The sequence below is a fragment of the Arctopsyche grandis genome, chromosome 6, assembly GCF_051622035.1.
Source record: "Arctopsyche grandis isolate Sample6627 chromosome 6, ASM5162203v2, whole genome shotgun sequence".
Taxonomy (NCBI): domain Eukaryota; kingdom Metazoa; phylum Arthropoda; class Insecta; order Trichoptera; family Hydropsychidae; genus Arctopsyche; species Arctopsyche grandis.
This window is the reverse complement of record NC_135360.1, coordinates 33909517-33921977: the sequence shown is the minus strand read 5'-3', so window position 1 is coordinate 33921977 and position 12461 is coordinate 33909517. Positions and strand designations below refer to the sequence as shown.

General features: G+C 38.0%; 1 protein-coding gene across 4 annotated transcripts; it reads left to right on the top strand.

Moving 5' to 3' along the window:
- Positions 1-352: 352 nt before the first annotated feature.
- LOC143912857 (uncharacterized) lies at positions 353-11961 on the top strand. 4 transcript variants are annotated; one of them, XM_077432293.1, is made up of 15 exons: positions 919-1046; positions 1817-1952; positions 3169-3320; positions 3434-3508; positions 3591-3704; positions 5434-5583; positions 5676-5762; positions 5857-6046; positions 7496-7693; positions 7783-7852; positions 7978-8174; positions 8358-9602; positions 9695-9929; positions 10305-10411; positions 10497-11961. In XM_077432293.1, the coding sequence occupies exons 3-15, from the start codon at positions 3288-3290 to the stop codon at positions 11297-11299; spliced, it is 3504 nt and encodes a 1167-aa protein (XP_077288419.1). In that variant the 5' UTR covers positions 919-1046; positions 1817-1952; positions 3169-3287; the 3' UTR covers positions 11300-11961. The 4 variants fall into 4 exon arrangements, with proteins under 4 accessions (XP_077288417.1, XP_077288416.1, XP_077288418.1 ...); XM_077432291.1 differs by lacking the exons at positions 919-1046; positions 1817-1952 and adding an exon at positions 353-440; XM_077432290.1 differs by lacking the exons at positions 919-1046; positions 1817-1952 and adding an exon at positions 379-727.
- Positions 11962-12461: the final 500 nt, after the last annotated feature.

Sequence of the window (12461 nt, the reverse complement as noted above, 5' to 3'; positions counted from 1 at the left end):
CGCGAGTATAGAGCCCGCTTTATATATTTAAAATAAAATAAATTCAATTCCAAAACAATTTTTAATCTAAATATCGTTCAGTTAACGGTTGTCGTGTTTCGCCCAGAACTGATTTCAAAATAAATAGTTCATATTTCAACGCAATGCACGCGTCGAAAGAGTCGCATATAAAATTTGAAAAGGAAAACAATAGATTGCACATTTCGACTCGATCGTTTTCTACACTAGGACGATACGAAACGGCATCTTCTCGCACAAAAATGAAACAATAAAAATAGAAACGAGCTGGAAAAGTAACGGAAAACGTTCGAAATGGAAAAAGGGCGGTCTTGATAGTTGATCGAGGTCAGGCAGTCGTTGGAAGTGGAGAGAGGGAGAGAGAGTGAGAGAGTCGCGCTCGGAGCGGTCGGTTGTCTCTGGTGCGATGTCGGCGTAGAGAGGTATTGGATTCGTATTGGTATTGGTATTAGTTTCGGTATCGGATTGGTATTGGTATCGAAGTGGAAGTGGAGTAGTAGGAGTACTACCACTACCACTACCACTACCACTAGTAGAGCTCACGGCCGAGCTGGCGGATTGAATCCGACATTCGGGATTCGCAATTCGCAATTCGCAACTCGCGATTCGCGACCTGCGATTCGCACCTCGGATTCGACCGACCGAACATAACATCCCCCGAGCCGCAGCCCCGCCGCCTCCCCGCGAGCCCCGCCCCCCCCGGCGACAGGTGAGACGCCCGCGCCCCCTTCCCCGTCCCCTCTACCCCGTCGCGCGGATCGCCCCCGCCCCCGCCCTCTAACGTCACCCCGACGGGCGGGAATCGTCTGCCGCCGTCCGGTCGCTTACGACATTTGGAACGGCGCGCTGCCGCTGATGTGTCATCACCCTCTCCGCCCCCACCCCTCCCCTCCCCTCCCCGCACCTCGCCCCGGACGGATTCGCGTTTGGATTTGGATTTGGATTCGGATTCGGATTCGGATTCCATTTCCAAGTCAGGCTCGGACGTGTCGTGGCGGTGGCGGACAATCGTCGATACGTGTCTCTCTGTATTGTGTCATACGTCATCGCTCGCTCCGTGCGAGGAGTTCGCCCTTCACTCGCCCACTCTCCACTCTCCACTCTCCACTCTCCTCTCACCTCTCACCTCTCACCTCTCACCTCTCACCTCTCCCCCCTTGCACCAGCCCGTTCGCCCGTTTTGACAGATTGCGTCGTTCGTTTTGTTTCTCATCTCTTTGTTGACTGAAAGCCGCTCGTCGCCAACCTGTTCAAATAATAAATAACGTTCCATCGTCGAATGTCACATTTCGATCGCATCCGATCGATCCGAACGAATCGAATGCGCTTTCGTTTGTTTTGATTTTTTTTTCGGCCATTGCAATAATAATAAAATAAAAAAAAAAAAACAAAAGAATTGCACATTTTTATTTCATTCTATATTGCGTTGAAGAAACAAAAGAATTTTCGAAAATCTTTCATTTATTTAATAATCGATTCGAATTTCTCGAAGGTAGCGAATCTGAAATTTTCGACAATACTATTGTATTTCGATCGAAATCTCGATGCACGTTCAAATGTCAATTAAAAAGTAAACCGTCGAATGCACTTTGTCAACGTGTGTATCGTATTTGTGAATGCAGAACCTGATGCAGGTCAATTCGACGACGATTCACGCCGTTTCTTTATATACATACACATGTACCGATATAAATTTGCAACATGGCAAAAATAAACATTCCAAATCTTCCTTTGTTGTATTTTTATCAGTGAAAATGTTTTGATAACACAAAAGATATAATGTTTGTATTGTTTTCAGTCTGACGCTCATTAATATGCTTAAAAATTCCTATTCAAATCGATACAATTTTGAAAGAGACCACGAGAGCGCCAACAGGAAAGTTTCACTCGATTTGTTTTGTCGGCAGTGAGACGTACATATGTATAAAACTTGGGTATATCTGATAGTGACAAACGTTGTATGATTCGATTTATGATTTATAGTCCATCAACTTGTACAAAGAAACATTGTACGTGCTAAATGCTATCGGTCCACATAAATGGGTTATAGAAGATAGAATGTGTGTCTTTCTACATGTCTTCCTATACTCAAAAACGACATTTTATATGAAAAAGCAGATTTGTCTTCAACGCAGAGTATTTCAACGATGTCCTTTGTCGATTTTTACAAGGCTATTCTATATGTCACTTCGATATTGATTCAGTATCTATTCCTACAGTCTTCCGAACGTTTTGATACTTTGGTCAACGATGGAAATTTAAATCGTTTCTGATAAGTTTGACGGTGAAAACGATCGTAATAGACACGTTTGATTGCATCTTGCCCTTGTGGCAGTTCTTTTTCGAGACATTTTCAACATAAAACAAAACGTCTTCGTCTATGTTTACTTATTTATTATTGACACGTCTTTTCTGTTGAAAGCCCACCATTTCCAACTAGAATTACTTAGAAATCCAATAGAAAGCAGGTATTAAAAAATTGTAGCTAATCCAAACAAACTACCGCCGAGGATTTCGAGTTGTGTGAAGGTGTGTTTAGACTCTCTAATATATCTTGCAACAATATAATAAAATAAATAAAACGAGTCTATTAATGAATGTATTTTTCCAAAATTAGTTCCATCTTCCTCATTGTTGTTAAAATGTTTAGCTCACAATCTAAATGCCAGGCCACAATCTAAAATACTCGGCAGTTGGGGATTTCCATCGAGAAATTCAGCTATGGTTATAAATTCAGAAATACCGATGTAAACCAGTCTTTATAAATATTTACACGGATTATACGTCCCATGTTCAATGCATTTATTTTCAACGCTACCTGGAAAGGCTTGGCGGGTAATATTCTTGTTACATACTCATAATACGACGCCTATTGGCGTATTTCAGACTCATGGACACGTTGACAAAACGCCGATCGATGTCAGCATTCAAAGGGTTAAAATTTTTCTTCATCGGTACTTTTGAAATCTCTTTTAAGTTTAAACATGGCTATCTCGTATTTTTTTTTGACTTCATCCTCAGTTCTAGGTTTCACTGTAAACAGTATATTTTATTATATATTAAAATCATTCATCCCCGAGTTTGATCATATCAATATGTAATGAGTACGATTTCAATTGTAGTGATGACATTTTTAATTTCACATTGCAGATTCTCCATCGGTCGTTGTGGAACTTTTGGATCATTGTTACTTATTAGCAAAATTTACACATTCATATTTAAAAGTTGCACACAAACATACCCCCCCCCATAATTGATTTTCAATAGAAATGTCAGTTATGAATCAAAGCGGAGAGGAACAGGTTTGTAACAAACTATTGTAAAAGTATTGTATATACGATATGAATTGTATGTAATGTCTCGATTGTTTAAACTTTTCGTCGTTTGTGTGATCGTATTTGGATTGGAATTTCAGGTGGAATGTCCGCTATGTATGGAAGCTTTAGAAGTAGACGATCTGCACTTCTATCCGTGCACGTGCGGTTATCAGGTGAGAGTTTTTTGATGTATTTTACATCCGATTGATTGGTTGGATTGTTTGTGTTTTGAAATTAATGTTGTGTTTGTTTTAGATATGTCGATTTTGTTGGAATCGAATTCGGGAAGGCGAGAATGGCCTGTGTCCGGCTTGTCGGAAGGCGTATCCTGAAAATCCAGCTGACTTTACACCCCTTTCACAGGAACAGGTTATTATTTTGTTTACGCATAAAAGTATGTGACACATTTCCATCCGTTTAGTATGGAATTATTATAATTGCTGCATTATATAAAGAATAAGTAGTGATTGAATAGCCAATGCTATCTATTAAACTTACAATCTTACATATATATGTATGTGTTTGAGCAAAATTTTACTAAGCTAAATGAAAGGTTTTGTACAGAAGTAACCTGATCCTCTAGTTGGTAATGTTTTTTTTAAGTAACTCTAATTTTGGGAAACGTTTCTTGATCATAAATCAAGTCACAATTCAGGTGCATGTTCAACAAAGAACGCTTTTATTTTATAGTTTTGGATATATTTCATACATATACAAGTACAGTGTATTCTCGATTATCCGGGTTAATGCTGGGAAATATGGGAACGAATTACTGAAAAACACGGATAATCTGAAGTGTTAATTTTTGATATTGTTTCTATTGTTTGAGTGCCATTAGACATAGACATTTTTGAAGTATTTTAAATTTTCCATAAATCTGCATATTTCAGATTCAGACATATTTCACAATCCGATGAATCTATTTCCACGTTATGAAGAAATAATCTTTCTCCATTATCGGAAACCATTGTTGTTGGTTTTACTTTCGATCAAGATTTTGCTATTCCGTTTATAGCATCCGATACACTTATTTTTTCCAGAAATTGATCAAGTTATCATCTTCCTCGATAAGAGTTTCGAGAAGACAAGCACGGTAAAGCCGTTTCAGTGATGATATGACACTTTGGGTTGTCCATGGGTTGAATTAGACTTTCTTAGAAATTCTGCTATCATTAGACTGTCTGTCTTATGATAGCAGAAAGAAAGTTGGTTTTTAATATTAGTATTTTTTAATATTAGTATTTTTTAATATTAGTAATCATTTGGATGAGAAGGATCATTATCGATTAACAATACTGCTTTCTGTGGCAACTTTTACTTTTCAAAAAAAATCTCTCACTTTACGAACCCATTTAGTTTTGAACCAATCTTCGAAGAAGATCTCTCTATCTATTCATGCTCCGTTTTGGTTATAATAATTAATAGGAAGATTTTTTATTTCAATCCCCTTAAACGACAGACGCGATTTTCTTTCAAAAATAATGAAAATAAAAATAAATAAATTTATAATATGCAACTGGATAATTGAGAGAACACTGTAGATAGATACATATTCAGAAATTATTCAATACCTTATGAGCAATCCAAGTTGAAGATCGTAGGGATATATGTATGTAGTATAACGATGACCGGTATGATAAAAATAAGCAGTTTGTTGTAATCACTTGAGAAGAAAGATTTTAATGGGAATATTTGGTATAGAATTTCGGTCTACAGACGACTTTTCAGAGGCGAATCTCCTCTGCAAAGCGAGGAATAGATATGTTGTAAAATTTCACTCATCAATAATAATCAATAAGGTACCCACTACAAAAGGTGAAAATTAGCAATTTTGATGTAGGTACTAATAGGGGTAAAGCTTTAACTTGCTTAGTAGGGTCAATATAATATTCAGATTTTGTCTGTAGCCGAATATTTGGGAACGTTCAGTTATTCACTATCATTTCCATTTGGAGGAAGTGGCCCGACGTGTAGATAAAACATATATATTTATGATATTATGAGTGTACGCATGCTTTGATAAAATGTATGTATGCGTTTCCATACGCGACTGAGGCGGCTCGTTGACTGACCGTTCGTTTGTGTGTTGTCGGAACAGGTGGCTGCGATGAAGACGGAGAAGCGTGTGCGCGAACAACAGCGGCGCAACAAGACGTTAGAGAGCCGGCGGCAATTGAGCAGCGTCAGAGTGGTACAAAAGAATTTAGTTTTTGTCGTCGGACTACCCGTTAGACTCGCCGATCCGGAGGTAACACCCTTAAATTTTCGCTCACGTATATGTACGTATGTGTCGTCTGTCTATCCAACGGTAGACTCATGCAATTATAATCGATTTTGCAGGTGTTAAAGAAACAAGAATATTTTGGAAAATATGGCAAAATTCATAAAGTAGTAATTAATCATAGCACAACGTATGCAGGTTCACAGGTAGACTATAATAATCTGACTAATTTGTTTATTTTTTATTACGTATGCTGTTTGTACACTGTATATTGGAATGAATTGGTTTTGTGGTTTGTAGGGTCCTTCGGCGTCTGCGTATGTGACTTACGTCAGCAGTGCAGACGCTCTACGAGCCATCCAAAACGTAAACAATGTAACGATAGACGGGAGAGTGTTGAAAGGTAGCCTGGGTACGACTAAATATTGTGCTAACTTTATGCGCAATCAACCTTGTCCGAAAGCCGACTGCATGTATCTGCACGAATTAGGTTTGTATGTCATTTGGTGTTTACATGTCTAACCAATCGGGTACGAGTACTCCACACTTACACTAGCAGATTTAGTGATGGGATTGTGAGGGAAGACTTTGTCGAGGGGGAACCTTTACATAGGGTTGCCAAGTGTCATTGACAAAAAACGATCGGATAAGAACCCAAATTTCGTCACGAAATCAGACGTAAAAATCGAAAGCGAAGTTAAGAAGAGACTAGTAAATTATATTAAAGTGAAAAAAGTCATTTAAGGTACCAATAACACGAAAACCATGTGAAATGCAAAGGAGGTATGTAAAAATACCATTACTTTACAAGGTAATCGTAAAATTCTACCAGTACAGGAATGATTATATCTACAAAGGCTAAGAATCACAATTATCTCAAACGAAATATCATATGATTTGTTCCACTTTCATAATAACTGGAACATACATATGTATGTATGTAGTTAGGAACTTTGAAGAATTGTTCAATTTAATCATCTTCATTGTCACTCTCAATTTCATCATCTCTCTGTTGCTATATTTATCTACACTGCTAATTTGGTGCAAAAGTTTTGTATTTTCTTTCATTTCTTTATAAAATTCTAAATATAATATATTTTTGTAATCACATACCACGCTTAAAATACAGTGGAAATTTTCAGCTTATTTCTTTCTTTGGTCGACTGTCCGCTGATCATGGAAAATATTCTTTCTATACATTGGCATTTTGGCCAGGTATTGCAAAAGCCTCTCCACTCACGTCATATCTTGTGAGAGAAAATATAGTATGGATTGCGTGAAATTATTGTCAAAATTGAAAAAGAGGACATTGTGGGTATGATATAAAAAAGATAGAGAACTAAAGAATTGTGTTAAAAAAGAGAACAGGTTCCCTTAAAAAGAGACCTGTTGGCAACCCTAGATATACATACATATATGCAAGGAGAATATGTTACATTATATTATTGGAAACGGCGTTGTAAGGAAGCATGTTGTGTCAAGCAAGGATGGTGTTTTTTCCTTGAGGAAAAATCTCAGTATTTGTCTTGGACGTTTTGAAAGCTTTATTCTCAGATTTTATCCAGTCATTTTATTCACTTTGATTATATAAAATCAATAAATAGCGTGGCGACAGCCCGTTCATACTAGTGTGTGGGGAAAAATAGACAAATGCTTAATCGCGTTTAATCATATCTAAAGATTTGTGATGACTGTTTTATTGAAATGAAGTATTAATTAATTATGTACATATGTATGTGTCACGTGACTGATTAAATTGACTCGATCGTTGATTGCGATTGGATTTTACTACAATATACAATATGTACATTTGGCTATTGATTGTTGATTACATTAGAGATTTGTTGTTAATTGTTTTGGATTATTATTAATGTTATTTGTGGTTAATTGTTAGAGTTAGATTTGGAGAGATTCACGTGTTTTACATTGACATTTGCAGGTGATGCGAAAGCGTCTTTTACGAAAGAGGAAATGCACCAAGGTCTCCATCAAATATATGAAAAGAAACTACACAACCAATTGCTAGCACAGCCGGACACCCCCAGCACAATGTCCATAACTAGTTCATCTACCAATAAAACGTCTACCACTACTACAACTACAACTACTGCAAAAGATTCATCTCCATCTAATAATAGTGAGTGTTGTTTTTACTCCCCCCAACGTGCAGAAACACTTTCATCGGATGTATGCATGTGTGTATAATTTGTGTTGATGTTTTTGCAGATACGGGTCAAAATACATTCATTCCAACAACCGTGGTTACATCTTCTAGCATTAATATAGCCAATTCCAAGTTAGTCCTCACTTTTCGTATACTATTCGTATATGTATTTGCTATTTGATGTGTCTTTTTATTAAAAAAGCTTTTATTTAGTTTTCACATACGTAATTCATTGGTTGTAATGTCGTTTGATGCAGATCTAAGAGCGGATCGAATTTGTCAGGCGGGGGGATGGTTACCAGTGCGCCTCTGTCTTCTTCTTCATCATCGTCGTCCTCATCTTCTTCTCTAAATAGTAAAGAAGCTTGGCCTAGTTTGAATCCGTCGCCGACGTCTCATTCTCCGGGAGCCTCTGATGCGGGGCTCAGTCACGATAGAGATACACAAAGACAAGGTATTGAAAAAAATCGACTATATACATATAATAGTTTTACTTACGTGTGCTTCGATTTTGATTTGTTTCAGTAGTGCCATATTTGTTAATGTAATGGTGATTTACGTATTTTTAGATTTTATTTTATAGGAAGTGTCTTCTAACTGTGTATGAGGATTCTATTTTTGTGTTAATGTTTTTTAGGATCTACGCCGTCACCGCAAACTTCCGGAAACCATCAAAACAATCAGACCAATAATTCAAAATCAAAACAGAACAAAAGTAACAAAGAGAACCAACAGACGAATTCAGATAACAATACCAATAGTAAAAATAGTAAATCCGGACAGTCGGGCAAGGAAAAGAAAGGTTCGAGTAATAAGAAAGTGAAATCTGATAAGCAGAATCAACAACAGCAACACACCAGTAACGGTAACAGTGAACACAAAAACAACGGCATAGCGGAAAAAGAGAGCACGAAAAGAGACGTCGCCGACAAATCCAAAGGCAAACAGATTGTAAACGAAGAAATACTAGACATATTTCACGAACAAGCATTTAATAGCAACTCCATGTGCCGCAGCGAGAGTGATGACATTGAATTGGACACTGACGACAGACACAGCCTTCTGGACAATCACGACTTGTTAGACAACAGTGAGCACAGCCTGCTGGAGGATCACGACGGTCGTGACATGCTCACTGAGAGCAACATGATGCTTCTGAGCAGGCACCAGGAGATGATGAACCTCGGCGGCAGCCATCAGCTGCTGCAGCGCAACATGCAGCTGAAATCCAATATGGACTTTGGTTTATTAGAAAATAGGAACATGCCGTTCATAAACGAACATCAGTTGAACCACACAATGCTGGCCGACGACGAGCGACTCCTCAGGCAACGACAGAACGAATTATTATTGAGACAGAACGAACTCATCAACAGACACAGTCAACACGGACTCTTAACCACCGACTTAGCCAAACAATTCGTCAACAGTTCAAACGCCGCAAAGGCGGACCTTCCCGTGTTCCAGGGCGCTAACGTTTTGCCTCCGTTCGGCATTAGGATGGACGGAACGGTCCCGTCCAACTTCGGCATGTCCATGAACGCCGACAATCACATACTGACCAACGGATTTGGAAATGAAATTTCGTCAAAGGGCAGGTATATAGGCGAGAACAGTATGGACAAGTTTTTCACCGACTTTCACAAGAATCTGCAGATGAAGTCTAATATGAATGGTCGCAACGGCAACGTGCAGAATCCGACCGAGGGGAGCGGCCCCGCACCGCAAGGCTTGCCGCAGGTCCCACCCGTCTCCATGCAATCGCTCGCGTTCATAGAAAGCCAACACATGCATAGGAACTATACGAACGTGCAACAGGACGTTTCCAACGTGCCCGTTCACCTGCAGAACGGCGCGGCCGACTCGGACCCTGGACACATTAGTAATTTAGCTTTTTGTATTGTTAGGTTGTTTCTTTCTGTTTTTTTCTTTCCACGCCGTTTGTCATTGATTGTGTGTTTTGTGTGGCGTTAGATTTACAAATGCGGCCGGGCAACGCCTACTTCCGTCTCAAGTCGAAGATGGACCAGCAGCAGACGGGACACGACGCCCAATTAGTCAACGAGCATCCAGATCAACAGAACTTGACGGTGGACAAGCAGTCGATCGTCGACGACGACCTCGACTTCGATCCAATCAAGGAGACTCAGAAAGGTTTAGCAGAAATGATGGCAACGGAAATGCTGCAGCAAAATGAACCAAAAACTAGGTAATACACTATTAGACGATTTATCGCGTTACTAACGACGGTACTCAACTATGCTTCAGCTAAAATTCGTATATGGTGAATTCAATTTCGATTAGATCATTTTCCGCATTATGTAGAATGTTCTTTTACAAAAAGAGAAAATCTTTATTTATATGCACCGACATATAAATCACCGATCAGTTTTTGTCAGTGTAGTGAATTCTTTCACTATATTACTGCCTCGAGATGAATGATGGGATGATTCACCGTACCAGGTCAGTTCCCTCTCACACCTATGTAACTCTCAACGGGACCGAGTGACACACATATTTGCACAAAATATTTGTACAAAAACTAAAATTAATTTTGCTAACATAGATCGTGTTTATTTTGCAGCCCCGAGTCCAGTGAAAGATTGGGTAGGAGATCTCGTCCTCCGCCTTCGGGTTTCACTCATATGAATGCTTTTGGTATAGGAGTACCACGACCACAACCAACTCAAGGTAATTGAAATACCGTTTGGAAGATTTCAATTGACTCGGTTGACATACTGATTGATGGTGGTTAATATTGATTTTTATTCGGCAGGTTATTCACAGGGCGGAGGAATAGTCTCAGATTGGACTCAAATAGATCCGGCAATAATGTCGACGTCGTACAACTTCCCGCAGAGCAAAACCATGTTGCAATTGCAATCCCAACAGCAGCAGCAGCAGCAACTCGTACAACAGGAATTATTCGCTAGGTTCAATCAGTCGCTAACCATCAATCCCACGATGCTGAACGGCGTCAGTAAAATCTTACAACAACAAATGTCAAATTCGGCGCAGATGCAACAGATGTCACTGTTGCAACAGCAGCAACAGGGCAATAGAATCCACCATCAACAAAACGGCATGGTGATGCCACAGCAGCAGCAACAACAACAAATTCCAAATAATCATTTAATAGGTAATCAAAACTCTCCGCAACAACAGCAGCAACAGCAACAACAACAGCAGCAACAACAACAACAACAACAACAACAACAACAACAACAACAACAACAACAACAACAACAACAACAACAACAACAACAACAACAACAACAACAGCAACAGCAACAGCAACAGCAATATATAAATCCGGCGCACATGCAACAGCAGAGAAAGTTGCACTCGATGATGGGTCCCGTCAATCCAAATGGTTGGGTGATTCCGCCGAATAGTATGAACGGACAGTATGCAAATACGAATGGATATTATAATAACGCAAATGTCCTCAACAACGGTGGCTCCCCGTTGGAAATCAATCAGAATAGCAAATTTAACAGCATCCCGCTGTCGTCTGGGTTTGCTAACGCCCCTAAAAACAACACACCCGTAACCACAGAATGCATTGAATCTAAATAGAACCGTCACACACAAAAACATACACACACACATATATAGCTTAATATGAATTTAAAAAATTGAAATTGTTACTTTAAATTTAAAATTATTATATTTATATATGTATGTATATCATTTTTGTTTTTGTAACTTTCATTTTTTAATACGTTGCTCAAAACCGAATGAATCTGATTTTTATAAGCTCAAACTTGATACAATTTATATTATATATATATATATCGAACGGGACGGGATCCTTCTTTTTCGCAATCGTTTTGGAAACGATCCTGTGTCGGTACATTTGAAGGTAATCAACTAAAAACTGCTGCACAATTTTATCCGTTTGTTTATTTATTTCACAGGCTATTTATGTGATTTGTAGTTTATTTGAAGATGACCCGATTTGAATATTATTTAAATGTTATATGAATTAACAGTGTCCATTGTGATTTTGTTAGTTAAGAGAGTATAATGAAAAGTTATCATTTTTATTTTATTTTTTTTCTTGGGAGTGAAGGGGCAATAATTAACAAAGATGTGAAACGTGTAATGGTTAACAAAGTGACCTAGCGAAGTTATATATGTTATATAATATTGAATTATGTGCAAGGAGATGCAGACGATGAGATAATCTTGTAATACAAGAGTTTTGGCTTAAATACAGATATAATTACGTGAATATTATCATTGTGGTTTTATTTTTATTACATATTATATTTCATTTTGTGTTGTCTTGGTTGTGTGCTCTATTCATGCGTCGAAAAAAAGGAATAGAAAAACAAATTAATATTTTAAAAACGTTTTTTTATTTAAATAATAATCATCGATTATAATATTTACTTTGAAGTAAATAGTGCGACGAGCCACACACACGTGGTTACAATAATAATTTACAAACAAAATATATCAATACACAATAGTATGGCAATCTTCATATACACAATATGAATAAATAAATAAATAAATAAATAAATAAATAATAGTCAACTAGTCAACGTGTAATATTATTTGATACATTCATCACTTTCAATCGTCACTCGTTCGCTTTCGATCGCATCCGAATGATGCATTCTACTTTTATAACCTATAAAAATCCAAGTATTGTTCAGCGATAGAGCGAAATGGTAGAGCAGTCCCCCAAATATACATAATAATAGATAAATAATAAATAAAATAAACCAAG

Excerpts from the sequence above, each read along its gene's own strand:
- LOC143912857 (XM_077432291.1), top strand. The coding sequence starts at position 3,288 with ATGTCAGTTATGAATCAAAGCGGAGAGGAACAG. Across the intron at positions 3,705-5,433 it reads CACCCCTTTCACAGGAACAG|GTGGCTGCGATGAAGACGGA; the intron begins GTTATTATTTTG and ends TTGTCGGAACAG. Across the intron at positions 5,584-5,675 it reads TTAGACTCGCCGATCCGGAG|GTGTTAAAGAAACAAGAATA; the intron begins GTAACACCCTTA and ends TCGATTTTGCAG.